Source organism: Electrophorus electricus, unplaced genomic scaffold, assembly GCF_041902795.1.
Source record: "Electrophorus electricus isolate QZ-2024a unplaced genomic scaffold, ASM4190279v1 Scaffold138, whole genome shotgun sequence".
In the NCBI taxonomy this organism is placed as follows: Eukaryota; Metazoa; Chordata; class Actinopteri; order Gymnotiformes; family Gymnotidae; genus Electrophorus; species Electrophorus electricus.
Window position 1 is genome coordinate 96528 of NW_027658420.1, and position 21926 is coordinate 118453.

Genomic DNA, 21926 nt, shown 5'->3' on the forward strand with positions numbered 1-21926 from the left:
TGTGTGTGTGTGTGTGTGTGTGTGTGTGTGTGTGTGTGTGTGAGTGAGTGTGTGAGTGAGTGAGTGTGTGAGAGAGAGATTTATCATAGTCTGGCTCCACATGAATAAGTACATAAAGGCTAAATTACTGTGCTGGAAAATGGAATCAGTCCACCAACATTTTAATTGCTTTAATATAGAAGACAATATGAACATCAAAAAATTCTGATTATTTGAGTGCTTTGTATCCTCAGAAATAATTGCACATAAAGCACAGTTTAATCAGTCTAGTGGTTAACAAATCTTGCTACCAAATGATGCCAAGTTACCTCTTACTTTTATTCACTTTAAATGTGGCCTGGTACAAAAGAGGGTAAGAGATTGTGAAGTTGAACTGACCTGAGAATGGTTATCTCTGTTCTAGCTGTACTCTGCTGTGATCACCTTTTCTTTCCAGAGGTCAGTTAGCTGAATGAAGCTTGGTTTGAATGAATTTCATTGGGCAACTGTGCTTATGACTGCAAGGAGCACTGTAGGGCATCCCAGGTGACAAATATCTGGAAATCAGCAGTGAATAATGAAATGCTTAGGTAAGACTGGTCATCACTGCAAAGAACACCAGACATGGCATGAAATGTCTTCCAAATTTGGATCTACTGACAAATTGGTTTCTTAGCTGCAATATTCAGAATTTCTTCTTGCTTTCTGGGCTTAAGGAGGATGCAGTGGCCACTGTTTGTCATCCATTTCCAAATGCTTTTTGGGACTATGCACTAGTATGAAAGCATGCATTAAAGCTTGAATGTATGATTTCCTCAACCTGGGCTTTCTTGAAAGCTATAACAATGAATGATGCAACATTGCACAGCCAGTGCTATGGCTTCTCCTGTTTCCAAGGCAACAGCTTACAATGCACATGGTGGTCATGCACCACCTTACATGAGTCCTAAAAATAAAAGCACTACAAAAGGCTGCAGACCCCCAGTGTAGCCTTGCGTCTGCTGTGCTCATTAAAGTCTATGAAACCTTGTTTGATCAGGACCAATAGTAATTTTTCATCAGCTTACACTAATGGTCTTTGTAATGATGAGCGTTAATGATTAGAGGGGGTATCTCCCTCAATTATAGAGTGGATGAACTCTTGTTATGCAATTGATTAATTGACAGAGGTGCTGCAAGTTCAGGAGCCTCTCAGTTGGAAAGGTGTAGGAAATACTGCAGTCAGCAAGGTATCAGCAAGCACTTAGAGTGCCAGAGAGTCTAAGAATAGAAGCTGTTTTTTTCTTGGCCTTCTGTTTTTCAGTGTGGCAGCATCGCTGAAAGGTCAAGATGTTGTTTTAGCACACAGAACCACCTTTGAGTAACACAAGACAAAGAACGTGTCTTTTCTGAGAAGCGTGTAAAGAGAAAGCAATCACTTGCTAAAGCCTGCCCAAAAAACAATAGCATCGATCAGGGCTCTGCTCTGCTTCAGACAGGACTAGGGGAAAATGCTCTGACAGATGTGGTGATCATAGAGGGGAGACAATTGCATAACTATAAAGCAGTTAATGGATTGAATATTTAAATTACTGCTTTCATGTGCAAGTGGGTCCACCCAAAGTAGCTGATTAAAGCTTTTGGTGGACCTACGGTCTTTCCATTGTCTCTGCATAGCCATGAAAGCCACTAACCATTCACATTATATAAAATGATTCTTGGGAAGTTGAAGGTTCTGGGTGGTTGTATTTCTACAAGCCTTATTAAGTGTCACTATAAAATATCACAGGAGAAATGCTGATGAAATGCCAGGATCAGATTTAGCCTTGGCCTAAATGAACCAATCTTGTCATGGCATATTTGTTGTCATGTTGTGGCAAATCTTGGCCTAAATGTGTCTGCTAAACATTAAGGCTATATATCCAAAATCTGGGCAAGCAGCCAGATCTCTCTACATCTCTCTCTTGCGATCTCTCTCTCATACAAAACACATGTACACATGCATTCTATCACTGGCTGTTTCATAAACCCCCAGACAGTTTCTATCCTCTTACAGGTCAATTCGGAAGCATCTCCAGCAGAATATCAAGAAAGAGGTTGAATGAGACTCCAGGTACACTCTGTCACTTCCAGCGCAATCACATATTTTTTATGACTTTGGAATGTGTGTTGCGGTCATTTTTAGACATCTTTTATTGTGCAAAAACGGAAGGGTTGGCACAATGAAATTGGAGTTCCATGTAAATGGTTGTGTGTATTATTGTGAAAATTAAGTAAAAGTAACAAGAACAAGACAGACCAAAACTCAGCTCAACATTAAAATCCAATGATATTGTTTATTATAGAACAGTTAGTTCTTTGATTAGACGATAGAGATTTCATGAGTGCTGATATAGAGTATAATGGTACTCTGCTTTACAAGTGCATTTTATTAACCCTTAATTACAATTGTTATCTATCTTAGATTGTAACATTTGCTGTTATCTCATCAGAGTCACGTCATCAAATGATTTGTCAACAGACTCATATTTTTCTGTTTGCACAATAAATGGGAACATGCAGATAAATGTACATTATAAAAGTAGCCGGCCTGTGGTAACATAAACCTCCACAAAGTAGCAACCTATGGGAAAATGTTTGTGTTGTTTGGTGACAGTTCAGTACCAGTCCATTTGCGGAGCTATTTGTGTTGACAGAACCAAATAAATTAGTAAATAAACAAACAAATCATAACATATTGTAGATTATTAGTGTTAACTAATAAATGGCACTTGTGGAACTGTTGTATAAAAGCAATATCACATGTGATATTGTTTGATTTAATCTCTGGCAGAACTGGCAGAACAATAAAGGCTAAGTAAAACAATCCACACCCACCTCTTGTAACTTCTAACAAAACTCAACCTCTTCCCAGTGAGTGACTAAAATGACAATGCAGGGATTTCCAGGATTACAAGGCTTATCAGGGGAGCAAATCAAATACTATAGGCACAACTATATAACATAATCTACCACAGGCACCACCCCTCATCGTATGGATACTGTATAGCAGAATATGGATATGATTATAAGTGTTAATAGAAGTGCCATATAGTAGACTCAGAAGATCCTAATTATTCATCACACTCTCCAGTATATATTTCACTTTTCCCAGTCCTTTTACACAGGGATTCACCTTGACTTATAATTGTGCGTTGCACATGCTTTTCATACATGTGCCAAAAAAGGTAACACCTTGTGTTTCTGTTTGTCAGGGCTCCTTTATCACATAAAACCAGGTTGCGCTGGGTTATCTTATTTCAGACAATGGGCTGCGTGCTGCTAAGGCTTTTTCATGAGATTAAAGGCACTAATGCTTCAGATTGCAGTCATAATTCACAGAGGCCCTTGCGGTTGTGAGTTACAGCTCAACAGAAGTCACTGTGCCACTTTTGCCAGTTACTGAGCCTTTTTGGAAGTGTATGCTGGAGGTTTCTTGCTTCTTGGGGAGGTTACTGTTTCTTTGTTCTGAGCATGATGTCAAGACAACATTATCTTATCCATTGTACAACTTTCAAGTTCTAAAATGTCAGATTGACCCCTTTTTTGTTTCAGTTCATGACAGACATCAGCTGTAAGCATTTATAAACATAGGCAATTTCCTGAGATAGTGAAAAATAAAAATAGAAAAATAGATAGACTGTTTGTAAATGAGAATGTCCTAAAATCTAATCTGAGCTCCCCAGAGTATGAGCAATAATTATTTTCAAATAGCATTTTATTTCAGTTCATTCCTTTTAAGAATGAAAGTCTGTGCATTCAGGTAGTGGAAATCAGGGGTAAAATCAGTGGCAGTTTGATCTGCAGTGATAGAGGTGCCTCAATGATCTACAGTGATCATCTTCACACATTTTCAAACAGAAGAATGTGTAGCTGCAGTAGTCTTGACAGTTTGCCAGTTACACTCTGATGTGAATTGACAATGTTTAGGGACAGCTGCCAACATCCACATTTTTAGAATGAATTCTCTTGTTTAGCAAGGGAATTTTGTTGAAGAAACTTTGTACCACAATGATGTGATTATTTTTTATTGAAAGGAACACAGAAATAAATGTCACACTGGAGTAGTGTGTATAAAGCAAAAATAATTTATCAGTCATTGCACAGCTTATACTGTGGGTGTCAATACATATAAGGACCTAAAGGTTAAGGCTGAATCTAAGGATATTGTGCTGGATGGCGTGTCAAAGAAAAGGGTTACACAAGGGAGTATGCCATACTAACAATGACCAATTTTCTATATGATCTAACAGGAATATATATATATAAGAAGTGAAAATAAGAATCAGTAACTACAACAGATAGCACCCTTTTACAAAATATTTTTCATATCACAGAAAGGAACTACTAGATTGTATCTCATAAAATTAATACATTTTGGATATATAAATTAAATTTGTTGTATAATCATGTTGTGATTATCCTGTTCCATGTATTTAATTTTTTTAATTAATTCCAGTATTTAATTTTTTACCATACTGATGTCATGACCAAAATAGACTTCTATATCATTAATTTTTTAAACAATAAACCATAAAACATCACATGAAGCGTGTTATTCTTGAAAACATTTAAATTTTTTTATTCCAGTTAAAGAAAAAATACTTGGTCAGTCCAGTGCATGGCCCAGCTGACAGCCAAATGTATACACAACATCTTAGCAAAGTCTGCACAGGCTCAACTCCATTATCCTTGTTGATAATATGGCTACAACCATATTTACTTGCTAAACTCCACCTGTCCTCCAGCACTAATGCACCTCAAATGACAGCAGCTTGTGGGCATCATAACTCTAAGCATAACTCATAACACATCAAACAGAATTGGCAAAGCACTTCTCAGCATCTCTGCAGACAGCAAGTGTTGAATATATCAGATTGGCTTCCTAGAGTGCTGCTGAGGTCATTCTGTTCTGATTCTGAGTTCAGCTTCATGCCATAAGTCAGTGACCCCTTGTGTGCTCACAGTCTGTTTAAATAGCACCTTGGCAATAAGTGTCACAGAACGCTCATCTCCCGCGAGTCATGTGGTTTGGCCCGCCACGTACAGTTGGGAGGATCCCACACCTGGACCTTGTCCTGTCTGTGTATTTAAGCTGTTTGATGTACTTGGTCTTGTCTGCAATGCTGTGGACCTGTGCTTTGCTGGCATCTTTGCTGAACACACACAACAAGAGAGAAAATGTAAGGATTGGTTTATTGTAATAAAAAGAAATTGAATGTGGTTACAATAAATTTAAAACAACAACAACAACAACAACAACAACAACATAATCACCATCAAAAAGTAGAAAGATTAAAGCAGTTTCAATAGGAACTCATGTTTTTTGCTTTGATTGTTTAAAAATTCACCTGCTGACAATCTGAGGTTGACGGTTTATAGAGGAGGCATACCTCATTCCACCGCAAGGGATATAGCGCCTGCCTCGAGCTGAAGGGGTATCCTGAGGCTTCTCACCCGGGACCTAAATCCACATCAGCATCACTGGGTGATGACTCTCCAGATAATGAAGACCAAATGTTCTTTCATACTTTGTTTCTAACTACTGGGTCTGGGACTGCACTGTGCAATATCTATACCTTACTGTAAATACAATATTTGAACTATTATAATGGGAGATCACAAACTATTTACTAGGAGACAACTGTATTGCCTCATCTTTTTGTACACTGACATCTTTAATATATGATTTTGGCTTAATATATTTGTTGTATATACATACTGCTGTGTACAATGTGTGGTGCCTTGCACTGCTCTGTACTTTAGTATTTGTTTAAAACATTTGTCTACCTTGTCAGCTCTGAGGTGGGTTTCACTAATACTGTGAATAAGTTTAGTGAATAAGCTTTGTTTAGTCAGTAAGCTTACAGCATAGTGGCTGAATGGAATTAAAAATCCTAATCATATATACAAATAGACACTGTGCTGAATTGTCACCTTGGATTTCAGAGTGAGGACAGTGGCCCTGATGGTGGGCAGGTCTTTGGTAGGGATGTACTTTTCCACCATCTTATCAAAGTCGTGATGAGACGACAGGAACAGTAGCATGCGGCGACCAAAGTACCTGAGACAAATAACAGCCCCGTTCCCATGAGAGAACCATGAGGGAGGAACTTAAGGGTGACTCACAGCACACCAACAAATTGTACCAGTCTACTACATTTACTACAATTAAGCAGAGTCCAATATTTATTAGTATATTTATTTTACCAGGACACAATTCCAGTTGCCAAGACACTCTGTGTCTAAAAAACTTCTATTACTCTACAATTTAGCTGCATTTGCTGACTTCAGAGTGTCATAGTTAGGAGACTAAAAGAATAAACCAAAAGATTACTATCTGGGCATGTGAAAAGCTTTGATAGTTTTCCATCTGATCCTGGTACCAACCTGGTTTCTTGGGAAGAGTCTTGCGCCAATTTGGAGACTGCAGGTAGAATTCGATTAGTCACACCTTTTGTCCCAGACAATAAGCGGTCAGCGCCAATCTTTTCTATCAAAGTAGCCAAATGCTGAGAAGTGCACTTTCTTACTGCAGCATTCAAATGACTTTTGAGGAGAACACAAACGAGAAAAGAGAAGGAAATATTTAAAGGCACTCAAAAAAGTATGACATAATAACAAATATGTAGTAATCTAGTCAATGTATACAGTGCAATGTTTAACTCTTTCATCTTTAAAGTAACTTAATACACTTATCTATGAACTAAAGGCATAATCAAATTATCCTATTCTATTTGATGGCTTTAAAAAAAATCTTTAAGAGGATAAATCAACAAAAATACTGTCCAATGCCAAAAAACATTTCGAAACACCAAAGGATAAGTGAAAATAATAGCAAACAGCAGCCAAAGCGCTCTCATTTGTTGGCCTCTTGACTGCTGCAGCTAGATGAAAGCTATAGCTGAAAGCTAACTGCAAGTTAACTGACCCGAGTCCTCCAGCGAGAAGAGCGTTCATGCTTCGGGTGGGGGTGCAGTTCTGCACCATGCAGTCCAGGGCTGTGTCCACATCCTGCCTAATAAAAGCATTGGACTCTCCTGCTTTGTGGAGGAGGACCTTGGCTGTAGCTTCCACCTCCTGGTCCATACTTTTCTGCAGGCCAGAGTACAACTCTCCCAAGGTCACCACCGCCACGCGTGACACTCCAGAGCGTAGGTTCTGAACCTGGGGGAAGGAAGACATTCCAGCTTGTGTTATGCCAAGAAATGGCTTCATCACTCATTATTACAGTTAAATATGGCATCTAAAATGCCCTTAGATGAAAATTATTTTTATAATAATTTCAAGCATTATACTAACTTTACTGAAAGATCTGTGTAGTTTTTGGCAGCAATGTCTCAATAACATAGGCTGATGGTGTATGACAAAAAATTTAATGGTATTATAGGTTAATTTTAGGAATCAGACAGATTCACAGGAAGTTACAAGGAGTCAGACGCAATAGTGAGCAGATATAGTCACTTACCTCTTGATTAAGAACAAGGCAGACATCATGAAGCCTACTACTAAGCACATCAGAGTGATACCGTGCTAAACTACGCATGAGTATCAGGCCATCAATCTTCTTCTCCCTGTATGAAAATATTGGACAAACACAAACTGTAAAAGTAGGTTATCATAACTGAAAAAAGATTATGAAAGAGGGGACAAAAGGAAAAAAGTGATAGTGATAAAATCACTTTACTAATTTCTAAGCATATGTATCATATATGCAGAAAATCATAAATTACTAAACTGTTTTACTTGACCCTAGCCAAATGCATCATAATTTTACAGGTATGAGATTTACCAGTCATCAGAGCTAAGCAGTCTGAAGCTCTGAGTGACAGCAAGGTCCGGTTTAGAGAACGGCCGCAAAGCCAGCTGCTCATGGGGATTCTTCCTGGGGGTTCCTGGTGTGAGTTCATCTAAAGAGGAATACCGCACCACAAACAAACTGACTACTTATTTTAGGGCTACCAGTTCAACTTTGTTTCAAATCAACTTGACTGCAAAACATAACATTATTCAAGATGGCCAACTACATTTAATGGCCTTGCACAGTATTTTTTCTCCTTACTCAAAATGTTGTATTAGCTGGAAGTATGTGATTATCTTCATACTTCTGCTTCAGTTCAGTAGTTATTGGGCATTGTAGAGTGCATAAAACAACCTCTAATTGTTTTATTTTTTCTATACCGCCTAACTTCTATTTAGGACTTACACTTTATGTGGTGTTATCTTTGATGTCACAGATAACACTAATTGACTATAGGGAATCATAAGCTATGTAATATTGCATATACATGAACTGTGAAATCAACTGACCCTACTACACTTCAATCACTGCACATAGCTCTTTTCAAGGAACAGAGATGACATGTACATACAAATGCTCAGTTTTTGTATACAAACGGGAAAAGGGTTACTCTACATTTTATTCCAGCAAACAAGACCAAATCAAGGTTGCTCAAATTTCTTTCTGGGGTCTAAGTGACACCCAATACAAGAGTTTGTAGCAAGCATTTTACTGTGAAATAATTTGCAAACTGAGCTCAATACAGCTCTAGATTTGCCTGCCGACTATAACTGAAACACAACACCTTTCCCCACACTTACTGGAGGTAATATTGATAAGTTAGTAAGTCTTTGATATTAATTAACAGCCATTGTTTTCATTCGACACTTTATTCAATACCGTAGCAAGTAATGGAAAATATAACAAAACGTTAGTACATGCAAACGTTTGCTAATTTTGTGCAATTTGGGTCAACAAATGTATTTTTTATAACGTTATGATACACCAACACTATTTGAAATTGCCACCAGTCTCTGCCTGTCCCATGTTTAGCTCTCTCCGTGCGTAGTCAAAGCCTGTTAGCTAGACCTGATTAACCAGCCGAATATACGCTAGTTAGCTAACGTTCCTTAATAGCTTTAATGTAAACATGATCAATATGTAATAAATGCACAGATGATATTGCTATAAATGTATTCTTAAAATACGAACTGTGGTGTCCTCTAATTGATTAGTCTATTTAAACACAGCAAGGATTCTGCTGTTGACCAAAATCCCTAATAGCTTTTCACACAGAGGCTGTCAATGAATCCTCTGAGGTCCACGCCCAAACAGCAGAATGGTAAAAGGACAACACTCTTTTTAATGTCGTTTTATGGTTTAAAAAAATGATAGTAGGAAGGTGACTGGAATATTTAACATTCTTTGGAATATATATGGTTGGTTTTTTTTTTGTTTTTTTGCATTTTTAAACAAACAACTGTGCAGGGCCTTTAAAACACAATTGTGTGATACAGCGTTTAGAGCAAATCTATTTACTCAAGAGCAGTGACCATGCATGAAGCGCAGAATAACAGGTGACACTCACCAGAGCAGTTTGAAAGGGGTGGACATGCTCTGTTCAGACTGGGGGCTTGTTGGCGTCGTGGCAGCATGCGTCTGGAAGGAGCCGTGGGAGGGCTGGGACGAATGAAACTTTTGACCAGGCTTCTGGGTGCGTGTGTGCTGTTGGGGCTCGAGGGCAAATCATCCAGGAGTTCAGCCTTCGTGGATGCTAGAACACTACCGTTGCGCTGCAAATCTGATGGGAAGGAGATTAACAGGCTATGGTGACTACAGAGCTTCCATGAGTCTCAGTAAGCACGAGGAGGAGCATTCATTGAGGTCAACCGTTACCTTTCAGAGATGCCGTGTCGTCTGAGCCCACGTCAAATGCCATGTGTCTAAAGTTCTGCTTCAATCGTTGCATGTTCTGCCACTCCCCCTGTATAGGCGGAACTTCTTGCTGCTCCAGACGATGTTGATGCATCTTAACCCTTGCAAACCTAAACGGCTTTACCCTCTCCAACAAATACACATACATGAATAACCACATAGCATCTCTATTCAAGACTGTCAATCAGAACCTGGAGGACCGGACTGAAATTATGCAACGTAGGAGTCAATTTGCATTAAAATCTTATCAAATCGTTATTTTATCAAAATTTTACTGTCAAACTGGCAACAAAGTCATTCCATATCAACAGCACATTCAAAAACCACTGCTGAAGTTAGGAAAGATTAAAGTAAAGGGAATCAATAAATATTAGCAGATTGTTCAATAAAACAAAATAAACATTGTCTCACCGCTGCTTTTTCTGGCTCAGTGCTTTCTTCCGAATCCATATGGCCAGCTGAAACAGCATGGCCATACACCCCAATCAGTGGCTCCCTGGGGGGTTTTCTTACCAACTCCTCCTGTTCTGGGGACAGAGTCACTCCAGGGTAGCAGGGAGCACCAGTGAAGCCAAAAACTCCTGTCATGGTGGTAAAAAAGTGTCAGTTTAAGGCAAAGCCACATCAACCTCTGTGTACTTCACATATGGAGAAACACACCAGTCAAAAGTGAAGGCAGCTGCATTACAATCACAGTAAACAGTTTACATTTTCATCCTGTAATTGGCATCCTTGTTACCAACTATCAAGTTCTTACTCAAAATGTGATTAGATATCACAAAGATATAACAAAGAATAACTGAAAGCAAGACATCCATTCCAGATTAAGTAGAGCTCATGTAAATGTGTGACCCAACAATGATTCAGTTTCTTTTTTTTTTTTAATTGAATCCTGAAATCTTACATTTCAATACAATTTGATATTTCAGTATGATTCATTTTTAATTCTGACACTGCTAAATACTGAAGAGCCAAAAATGCTTTGGCAGTTTCCCACTGAACAAAGACACATTTTCTAAGCAATGTAGCTATGCCCTCACCTGTTTTATCCCCCCATGAGCTGGGGTCCCTGTGACGAGGGATCGTATCTCGCTTGTTGGGCCATGTATTGGACATGGACAGTGAGGAGTTTGCATGGCATCTACGAGGCAGGGTGGGAGTCAGCTGCACTCCCGGAAGAGTGGCCAGAGGGTAGGAGGGCAGCAGAAAAGACCCGGGGGGGGGTGGATTGGAAGGAACTGAAAAGGTGCGCTCTACACTGGGGTTACCAGACAGCAAGCGGTTGGCTTTGGGCAAACCTGTATGGAAAAGAGCATCTATTCTCAAGAGAATCTTCCATGACTATTCATTTGGCAGCAAATAATGTTCAGTAGCTCCTTTCATTTGACACTCAGTGAGTGAAGTTTATGGTCAAGTGATGCCTTGATTCCAATTATTCTATTTAGCAATATTTTACAACAAAACAAATCTATTGCAAAAATTATGCAAATGTGCTATTTTCTACATTTTGTATATATAAATAAAGTAAAATCAACATCAACAAGTCACCTCTGTCAGAATCACTGAGATTAGCTGCTTTTAAAATATCTGGGTCCGCACCAAGGCTACCGCTTCGACAAAGTCTACCCACTGTCTCTCTTTTCCATCCTGGAGCATCGGGCTGGAAAGGCTCTACTGAATCTGGAGAATGAAACAGAAACAGGAAACTTGAGGACAATTTGAAGCATCAGCTCAGCATATGTAACTAATAGGCACACATCAGACTACAAATGCATACCAAAAAACAACTAAGCGGTAAACAAAAAGTGAGCAATAGCAATTTAGATTTTATAACTAAAGACTTTAACATAATTTTAAGAAAACTTAATCATATGGTTACATTGTTTACAGGAGACCTCTGTAGGCTCTTCTTGGATTTGAACAGTGCAGGTGGGATCTTTTATCAACAGACTGCAATAAAAGATTCAAGTCTAGTCTTGCCTGCAGTCTTATATTGTCAATGCCAACTAAAATAGGACTTGGTAAAAATCACAAATTCCTTACATCACACAGACCGCTGCAGCACACCAGAGCTCAACACTGGCCTTGTTTCACCCAGCATATTAAAGAAGCCATGTTATATAGATGATTGCGTTTGCAGCCATCTAGATGTGGTATCAGAAGCCAGCAAAGCAACATGACAATGTTTTGTTTGTTTGTTGGGGCGGGTTAAAATAATGACAAAGTGACAACTATAATCAATATACATGTATAGCCAGTATTATACTAAGCTTCTATATCAATGGTAGGAAGCATTATCATCCTAGGCTAAACAAAACTGCCCAACAAATAATGTGTTTCACCGTAAACCCACCCTGCATGTGGGTGGTCATGGTGCCCACTCTAGTGTGCTCTACTCAGTCATCTACAAACATATCACTGCTAAAATTAGTACTGGAGCATGAAATACACTCAAATTCAGACTTCCTCTAGTGTTTCTAATAAATACTACTCCCATGTTTCATAATCCACACACTGCTACATTGTGTTAATGCTTCGGTGTGGATTTTAGGATATTTTTCATGATGCCAAATTTTTTTTCCATAAAGTACAGGAATATTGAAAAGTACTGAAGAACGCCCATATTAATAGCAGCAGTCCGAATACTGATAGAAACCCACTTCAATGTATTCCATGTACTCATACACATTTAAAACTAAACAATGAGTTAACATTTTCATTTCATGTCTTGACCTACATGTTACAAGTCTGGGTGGCATGTTCAAGGACAAATGTCCAGATAAATTAACACACACACACACACGCACGCACGCACGCGCACGCACGCACGCACACACACACACACACTAATTAGCTAGATAATTAGCTGCTAATTTAAGGTGTGAAAATGAAAGCATGAGTAAAGGCAGAAACAGTAAAAGACACAAGAGACATGGGAATACAAATCAACATGTATTTATAGGTTGTATGTTGAAAACCTAGTAAGAAAATAGGACAAATCTAAAATAGAGGACACAAAGAGAAAACAAAGAGACATTTACTTACCAGAGTTTGTGCCACAGTTTTTCTGATTCAGCCTCAAGGAGGTAGTGAGATCTTCCACACTAAACTAAAGCAGCAACAACAAAAAACAGTCCCTTATTATTGAACATTTATAAGTAAGCATGTAGCAAACCATGATATTCCTTTTTTTAAATAGACATCTGTTCTGTTGTAGCTCAGTACACAATGCTTTCTTAACAAAAATGTACAGGACATTGTGCAATTTTATGCAACTAAATTACAATGAAAATAGTACTGAAACAGTTCAACATGAAAAATAATGGGGGTCATGTTATAAAAATGAAGTGACTCAAAACTTACATATTAGGCAAAACAGTTCAGGTCTGCAGAAGGGCAGTAATGTAAGAAGTAATGTTGATGGAAATTGGAATATGGAATAGAAAACAACTTGTAGCCTAACACAAATAAATAAGATTCACAGCTACATAAAGGAAAAAAAAGGTAAAGTAGCTTGTTGAGTTTGGAGCTGCATTCAAAATAGTACATTCTCTCATTTTTAACCTTATTTTTCCTTTTTTGTAATTCTGTGTGTGCATGTAAAATTAACTTCATGAGGTAATCACCCACCTTATCAGATAACTTTGCATTTGATGCACTGCAAGGCTGCTTGTTTACTAAACATGGGAGGAAAGACCTCTCCCAGGGTAGCTTGTTTTTCGCCTTCCTAGCGCTAACTACTCTCTTGTGTGACTGGAGGCCATCTGTAAGAGAACCAAAGCTGCCGTAGCCACTCAGTCGATCCGAATCTGGTTCTGTGTGGTGGCTCTGTGCACTGTTAACTTTCCCTCCATTAATAACCCAGTTCAGGTCAGCTCCAGAGCCAAACTGAGGTATTCGCCGTTGACCAGGCTTGGGGATGACCAGTGCGTATTCCACCATACCATCTGCAGACAATCGGGGGAGAATATGTCTGGCTCTTCGTGCCTGTACTGCAGCCATAAGTCCCTCCACATCTCCAGTGAAGTCCAACCTGTCAATGGCCTTCATGAGTAGCTGTTTTTTTCCTGTGTCAAGACAGCAGTCAAAAACAGCAAAGAGCTCCAGAGCAGCATGTCGGACCCTCTTTTTATTGTCTGCAAGATAAGGAGCCACTACAGAACACAGATTGGGGATATTGAAGTCTTTTCTGGGGTGTGTGAGCATAGCAGCTGTGATGATGTTGATGACATCTTCTCTGACTCTGGAATTTTTGTGCCTTAGCTGTCCTATTACAAGTTCCAAAACTTTCTGTGGACCTACAATCCTCATGAGGTGACGAAAAATATTCATGTACTCATTCCGGGGAACAGTCCGTGTGTCCCCCAAAGTTTTGAGGGCCACACATACAATCTGTTTATAATGTCTGTCCACGGCGTAGTCCAGGTTTTGAACCAGGAGGCTGATAACCTGTAAAGTGCCATACAAGACTTTGAAGTTTGTATCATCCAGAAGTCTACGTAAAAAATTGATGAATTCCACAATACTGTCAGAGGAAACGGTTTTCAAGTCCAGCTCTGAAATAATGTTCTTCAGCTCTTGTACCCCATTTGTTCGGCTCTGGTAGTTCTCGTGATCAAGGAGTTGTTCGTGTAACTCCGGCGATATTAGCGCATAAATCATCATTGATCAGACTCATTGATCCAATCACTGATTTGGAAAAGCAATATAGCCAGTTGGCTAGCTAGCGCACTTCAGCAGCGTGTTGGATAGGTGCTATATCACCAAGTCAGTTTGTCAGGAGCTCAACTTGGAAAGAATCCGTTAGCTAACTAGCTAAGCTAGTTAACCTAGGTTAGCAATCGCAATCGCAGTAACGCTACAGTTCAAGCAACACTGTCCAGTATTGTTGACAATTAGGATATTTACAAAGACTGTGTTCTCCAACAAGAATAAAAAGCACTTTCCTCTTTTGAATTCCAGTACGATCTTGAAAGTTGGGTATATGTAAACACATAGACTTGCTCGGAATTTTCTTCTCAGACCATCGTTCATCACAGTTCATCGTCTGGAATCAAAAAAACACTATGTCAAAAAACAACTGCTTCCATGGTGACGCGAGTTCTCGTAACCGCGAAGATTCGACCTCGCGCGTGAAAATATGGGAATTGTGACCAAATATGCTTGACCGTATTGGACCATAAATTATGTTCATTCAAATGGCCTATAACGATACAACAACTCTTCTTATGTGTAGCTGTTCACAATAACGTTATTCTGCGTCCATATCTCTGTTTAAGGACATTTACATGGTATAAAATCCCAATGGATGTCTGTACTCTAAAAAAAAAGCTCAGCAGGTTTTCTAAATTTCACTCGTATGTCCGTGGTTTGTGGGTAATTTCAAATCTTTTGCATCTTTTGCATCCACACTAAAACAATGTTATGTTCCAGGGTGTATGGAACCCTCCAGATTCCAAACTATGTTTGGTATTAAATAGAGTTATTTTGTAATTCTGAACTGTAGCTTTTTTGTAGACACCAGATGCATACATTAGTTCTGGGTCTACATAGGTTCAGAGAATCCCAAGTGAAGTTAAAGAAATATATATTTTAGTTTTAGAATTAAGCCTAGAGTGAGCCAATAGTGAACTTTCCCAGATATACCTAATTTAGTGTGTCTGTGTCTTAAACAACCTGGATCTCAACACCACCAAGATGTGGAAATTATAATGTACTTCAGGAAGCATCCTCTTGCACCCTCCTCATTAGTCATTAAGAAACTGGTCAATGCAGTGGAATCCTGCAAATTCATTTCAGATGCAGGATTCTACTATTACAAAGAAAGTACAGAAGCGCAGGTATGTCTTAATCAAAAGCTTAATTACATTTTAGGCTCCACTAATGCACAGTCCAGAAACCAGCTGCAGCATATCATTGAGTGCGCTCAGAAAGTCATCTTTCTCTTTCTCTCTTTTCTCTTTCTCATTCCTTGCTGAGCTTCATCAGTCTAGAAACTCCAAAAGTTCTGCAAATCCCTTCACCTGGATGTCACTTATTTCAGAAACTCCCCAATGGAAAACACTTTAAAGCATTCAAAACCAATACTAACCAGCATCTGACCTGTTTCTTTCCCAATGGCATATCTTTGCTGAACCACAATCCTCTGCAGTCCTGATGAAAACCAGTTCAATTGAATTCAAATTTATTTCTGTAGCACCTTTTACTACATTCATTGTAACAAAACAGCTTTACTGATGTCAGAGTCTGGACCCCCCACTGAGCAAGCCAAAGGTGACATTGGCAAGGTAAAACTATGGGTGTAACAAAGAATCCTCAAGAGGAATCAAGACTTGAAGGAGGTATCTGTCCTTAAATGGTCAACACCAGACAGCACAACAACAAAATAAGCAATGAGATCAAAATATCAGTAAGAAAGGAGTCATTTAGGAGCAAATAGTGATTAGGAATTAGGAAAAACTTAGAAATGTAATTACTGCTGAAGCAATTCACACAGCCTAGTGAACTGTCATGTTTACAAAACTGTACCTTACATGTCACAAATTTTAATTCATTTTGCAAATAGAATTGTATACTGTAAAATGTTTCATTTACTTCTACATATTGTATACGTCTACATCTTGATATTTATCCCCAGTGAAATGTATATACTGCCATTTATACTGTAGTGTGCATGTTGTATTTGGGTTAGCTATTTTCTAGTCTTTCATCAATACGCTTTTGATAACAGGGCTGCTTCTAGCTGGATTTTTTGGTGGCCCATTCCCAAGTAATTAGTGACAATGACGTGTAACTCATGCAACATGGCTGTGTGTTTAACTTCTGCCCTCACTAACAAATGCACACATTTCGTCACACTACAATTTATGAAACAGCATGTTGGATAGACTAATCATGCTTTCTCATTCATGCCATGCCAAACTGGAATCTAGCATAAATATGCTCCAGTCTGATGTGCGATCAGTATAGGATAAAAATTGTACCACTCAGTTAACAGAACAGTTATGTAAATATGCTAGGCGATTGAAATATATTACATTTCTAGTTTCCAGCAGCAGTTATCATATGCCAAAGACTGTATATACATGAAAAAGATCAATAACAAAAACAAATCTTGTCTCAACATCCACAAAGAAGCTCTTACAGCCTACCACAACTAATCACACCACTACCTTATTGTGTAGTGGAACAGAGATTAAAGAGAAAGAGGCGCGTGGTATAAAGCAAATTGAATTATAAACACATACTATATAGGGAAAATGACATTTGTGACATGCACATTTTGAAATGGTAATGTGATTGGGTTGTTTTTTTTTTCTGGAGTGCTATTTCGTGCACCCTTCTCCCGGAAGTTACGCAGACAGAACCTCTTTTGTGTTTGTTTTTCCTGACAAACGCTCAAGGCTTCTGTCACTAGCGTGTTGATCTCCGCTACTGCGATACATTAGACCTCGTTGGCACATCCAAAAGGTTGAATACAGGTAATTAACATCAGTTTCGTAATATTTTCACACTGCTTGATTGTAGTAGAGCGCGCTGGACTAGTTTGTTGCTAACGTTACATAGACAGTCGGCACATCCTGGCAAAGTTTATTTTTAGCAGCAACTGTAGTTAGCTAGCGAGCTTGCGAACATTAACCACAATAGCGAGCCGTTAGCATGTCATCAAGCTAATGGTACCCGTCTAGCTAGCTACCTAGCTAGCATCATCAGGATTCAGACAGGTGATTTGATCTCGGCCATGAGCAGCTACTGTGAATGACCTTCTGATTTTTAACATTTGACTTAAGTATTATTAGATAGCTTTGTGAAGGTCAATAGCTAGGTTGAGCAAAGAACTAAGAAGTAAACGTTTTTAGCAAGATACTTAGAATGTTTATGGTTTTCTTAAAGTGCTGGTAGCTTAACAATTATTTATGGTCTCCTTGCTGTATAATCGCGTTAACTTGGTTCTATCTAGCTAACCTAGCTACGGCGGTAATAAACATTACTGTTAGCTAGCTACTTAGCTATTTTAGCCAGCTCACTCAATGTGTTAACGTTTCATCAGAAGCCAATGCGTTCTAACCGAGTAGGTACGATATTTCCGCTTGTATTTAACTTTAACGTATTAGTCGTTTTTAAAGTTGTTGGCTAACTAACTGATTCAGCCTCAAGGAGGTAGTGAGATCTTCCACACTAAACTAAAGCAGCAACAACAAAAAACAGTCCCTTATTATTGAACATTTATAAGTAAGCATGTAGCTAACCATGATATTCCTTTATTTTAAATGGACATCTGTTCTGTTGTAGCTCAGTACACAATGCTTTCTTAACAAAAATGTACAGGACATTGTGCAATTTTATGCAACTAAATTACAATGAAAATAGTACTGAAACAGTTCAACATGAAAAATAATGGGGGTCATGTTATAAAAATGAAGTGACTCAAAACTTACACATTAGGCAAAACAGTTCAGGTCTGCAGAAGGGCAGTAATGTAAGAAATGTAAGGCTGTAACTTTCATCTTTGGTTATATCTTAAATTTTGTCTATAAAATTTCTAGATTCCTTTGATCAGAACTTCTCAGGGGTCATTTTTTTTCACCAAGAGGTATAAAAACAAGACGGGTGTCTAATTCCACAGTGATAACATTACCCAAGACTTCATAATCTTCTCCCTTCATTAAACATTCGACACACTGTCTAACTGCCTGGTTTCCATAAGCAAAACCACACGGCCCTATTATTAGAGACATTAGAGAGATAGATTGGATAGAATTCAGTTTGAATATATTTTTCACTAAAATGCTTGTGAAACAACTCTAGAAAAGCACACACTGACCCCAGATTATTAAAAACAGTTACATATGTTTTGCACAAAACCCCACCTTTTTACTGTTTGCGTGCTTACAAAGGAGAAATAAGTCAACAGGATGCCATTGCCTCGCTGAGCTTGAAGTAAACACGCAAGGTGATTTTCAGTGGCAAGGAAGAAACAGTTCCCTAAGGTTTCAACAGCTTAATTAAGACAAACTTCACATGCAGGCACAGGGAACAGTGAGACCTTTATCACAATATCTGCTTTGGGAATATGATAAATTATCTCTTAACGCCAAACAACAGACAACCTTTCTAACAATGGAAACTAAATGTTGTAGATATGTTGCCAAGAAACATGTAGTGTTACAAACACTTTGTAGATATTTTAAAGATCATTTTAGTGTGAGTCAATGTTATAATGTTAGCTACACCATGCAAGAAAATTAATCTAAGATAGATACCTAGCTTTACCAATTCAGCTGTATGTAAAATATATTTTAAACATCTTGCACTAATGCTTGGAACATTAGGCGTTTGATTACATCTGTGTCTGCGATTTTGAAAGTGTTTTTATCTTCCCTGTTATATCTACTATAATGCCCCATGTTGTGCAGTTTACCAAAGAGTTTTGGGGTCAGCACATGTCATGAATTACTTTCAGGTGAACAAGATATGTCATACCCTTTTAACCCACTGGTCCCTTTCTGCTTCGTGGGAGGTTGTAACCAGAACAGCACACTGTCTCTCTTTTCTCTGACAACCGACCCTCTCTAGTGAATCCTTTCTATTTGTTAGGTCCTACTCTCTGACCAGTCTGTTAAATCAGGGGGGAATCTGGATATGGTGAAGACTTGAGTTTGAAGATAAAACACCTGACAGTACATTAATCCTGTCTAAAAGAATACAAAGTTTAGGTTAGGTTATTTTATTCAACTGCAATTTAGTATTTCAGGTTCTTTCATTTTTAAATCCTTCCAATACAGCTATGGGAGAAGACAGTAGGCTATTCCAAGATTTATCAATTTGGTGGTTTCACACAAATACTATAATATATTGATGGAAATTGGAATATGGAATAGAAAACAACTTGTAGCCTAACACAAATAAATAAGATTCACAGCTACATAAAGAAAAAAAAGGTAAAGTAGCTTGTTGAGTTTGGAGCTGCATTCAAAATAGTACGTTCTCTAATTTTTAACCTTATTTTTCCTTTTTTGTAATTCTGTGTGTGCATGTAAAATTAACTTCATGAGGCAATCATTCACATTATCAGATACCTTTGCATTTGATGCACTGCAAGGCTGCTTGTTTACTAAACATGGGAGGCAAGACCTCTCCCAGGGTAGCCTGTTTTTCGCCTTCCCAGCGCTAACTACTCTCTTGTGTGACTGTTCCATGCTATTACCGTCAAAGTAATAAAGTATTTGAAGGTATATTAGGTCTACGTATACAATTCTGAGATTACTTTTTGTTACGGAGTAGCTACAATAATAAAACCTAGACAGTCAGATCCAGTGCAACTGTAAGTAGCTAGTTAGCTAGCGTTAACCTAATGAACCAGGATAGATAGGTTAGCTAACGTTAGACGGTGTAAAGCCAAACACGCCATCAGTGCTGAGTGTATTTGCCTTAGCTAGCGAGCTAACTACACAGCGGCAAAAGTCATTTGCTGGCTGTAGTGTTTGTAAGTAACACAGTAGCATTTACAATGTAATATTTAAAATTATATCTTGGCTACAAAACACAGCCAGGATCCCCGTTTCGTTGATTTGGTTGGGCTGCCAAGACAACAAAATAGTCCGCTGATGCTTTCGTTAAAGCTACAGTACTCCATCTCATGTCAGTGTCTATTTAGCTGCTATTTTTTTATTAGTTTCTGATAGGATCTTTAGACTACGTCCGATGCTTTTCTTTTGTTTTCGATGCTTTTGAAATTATCTTAAATTACCAGTTCTCTTCTTTTCTATAAGTATGTTTTACATCAAATTCGGAAACGTACAGCCTTGGTGGAAAAAAAACAACAACTATCGATTATATTTTTGACGAAGATGCTACCTATGAAACTACATTCACAACGGAGCTAGTTATGTAATGTAATGCAATAAATGTAGACCTGTTTTATATAGTCCATGCAACAAAGTTACACAGAATCCTACAATTAGTCTACCTTAAGCAAATCCAAACATTGCTGTGAAAAATCACTTCAGGGATATATTAAATACGTGCCACCACCTATGGTAGACATTTGACGGTTAATAACGCCTAATAAAAATAAACATGTTTTCTTCCAGTAAATTTACATTTACGGCATTTAGCAGACGCTCTTATCCAGAGCGACTTACAAAAGTGCTTTGTCATTTTCTCATAGAATACGTCCTAGTATTCCCAGTACAGTAGGTTAGAGTCCAATATACCAATGATCTAGACTACTGTAGAAATACAGGGATCACTGTAGTAGGAAATCAAGAAACGTGTGTTGGAGCCTTTCGTGAAAAAAACCATATAGCTAGGTAGAAGCATGATGCAAAGTTGACTTTGGTATTGACACCAAGAGTTATATATGCAACCAGGTAACTCGGGTTTACTCCTTTGTGCTCTATTGGCCTGTTGTTTCCATTAGGAATTACTTGACGTTTTTGTTGTAGGGTGCTATTCTCTGCTTATCCACTAGAGGGCAATAAAACGCATTTATTCTGAATGAGCCACACTTGACCAATTCGTCAACTAAATGAAATGTGGGTCATGCAAATTTCGCACGTCTGCCTTTCTTGACTTTACACTGGGCGTTTCTGAAATGGCTGTCAAACACAATAGACTTCCTCCGCAACTAGTATTTAATAAGTTATTAAGAGCATGCAGCAGATAGAAGATTTCAGTAAATAGAGGATATTGGTAAAATAAAACCTAAATAAGAGAAAAAAGGAATAGACCAGTGCCAAACCCCAAAAGCCTGTTTTATTTAGCAATCAGAGTAGTTAAAATTTTTTAGGTGCTTTTGTCAAATGCTTGGTTTTAGAGTTAAAGAGTTAATTAATAATTATGCCCTGTGGAAGTTTGTGAGAAGCAGTTTATTTGGGCCTTTCTGAAACTATAAAATCAAGCATTGTACAAGAACCACCTATACCTCAGTTGAATTTCTATCAGTTTACATACTCTCTCTCAGACATATCAAACATCATTTCAAACTGGACTTCCATCGCTAAGCCCAGATCTTTCTCAGGACCAAATCAGTTACATCTACCACTCAATCACTTAGAAGCATATCTTTCAGAAATTAAACTCTGGATGAAACACAACTTTCTTATGTTAAATAGCAACAAGACCGAGCTTATCATAGGCTCAAAATCAATCCTGAGTAAAACTGGTTGTTTCACTCTAACCACTGATGATATAGCTATGTCCCCTTCCCCTG

General features: G+C 38.3%; 1 protein-coding gene across 1 annotated transcript; it reads right to left on the reverse strand.

Moving 5' to 3' along the window:
- Positions 1-5005: 5005 nt before the first annotated feature.
- Positions 5006-14436, reverse strand: LOC145654601 (TOG array regulator of axonemal microtubules protein 1-like). Its single transcript, XM_081708798.1, has 15 exons — positions 13343-14436; positions 12758-12821; positions 11261-11392; positions 10676-11010; positions 10452-10464; positions 10126-10293; positions 9674-9844; positions 9366-9578; positions 7790-7907; positions 7466-7571; positions 6929-7164; positions 6388-6546; positions 5935-6061; positions 5349-5461; positions 5006-5153 (listed from the first exon to the last, which is right to left on the reverse strand). The coding sequence occupies exons 1-15, from the start codon at positions 14375-14377 to the stop codon at positions 5006-5008; spliced, it is 3138 nt and encodes a 1045-aa protein (XP_081564924.1). The 5' UTR covers positions 14378-14436.
- Positions 14437-21926: the final 7490 nt, after the last annotated feature.

Excerpts from the sequence above, each read along its gene's own strand:
- LOC145654601 (XM_081708798.1), bottom strand. The coding sequence starts at position 14,377 with ATGATGATTTATGCGCTAATATCGCCGGAGTTACACGAACAACTCCTT. Across the intron at positions 7,908-9,365 it reads ACCCCTTTCAAACTGCTCTG|ATGAACTCACACCAGGAACC; the intron begins GTGAGTGTCACC and ends ATTCCTCTTTAG. Across the intron at positions 5,462-5,934 it reads TCCTCACTCTGAAATCCAAG|GTCCCGGGTGAGAAGCCTCA; the intron begins GTGACAATTCAG and ends ATGTGGATTTAG.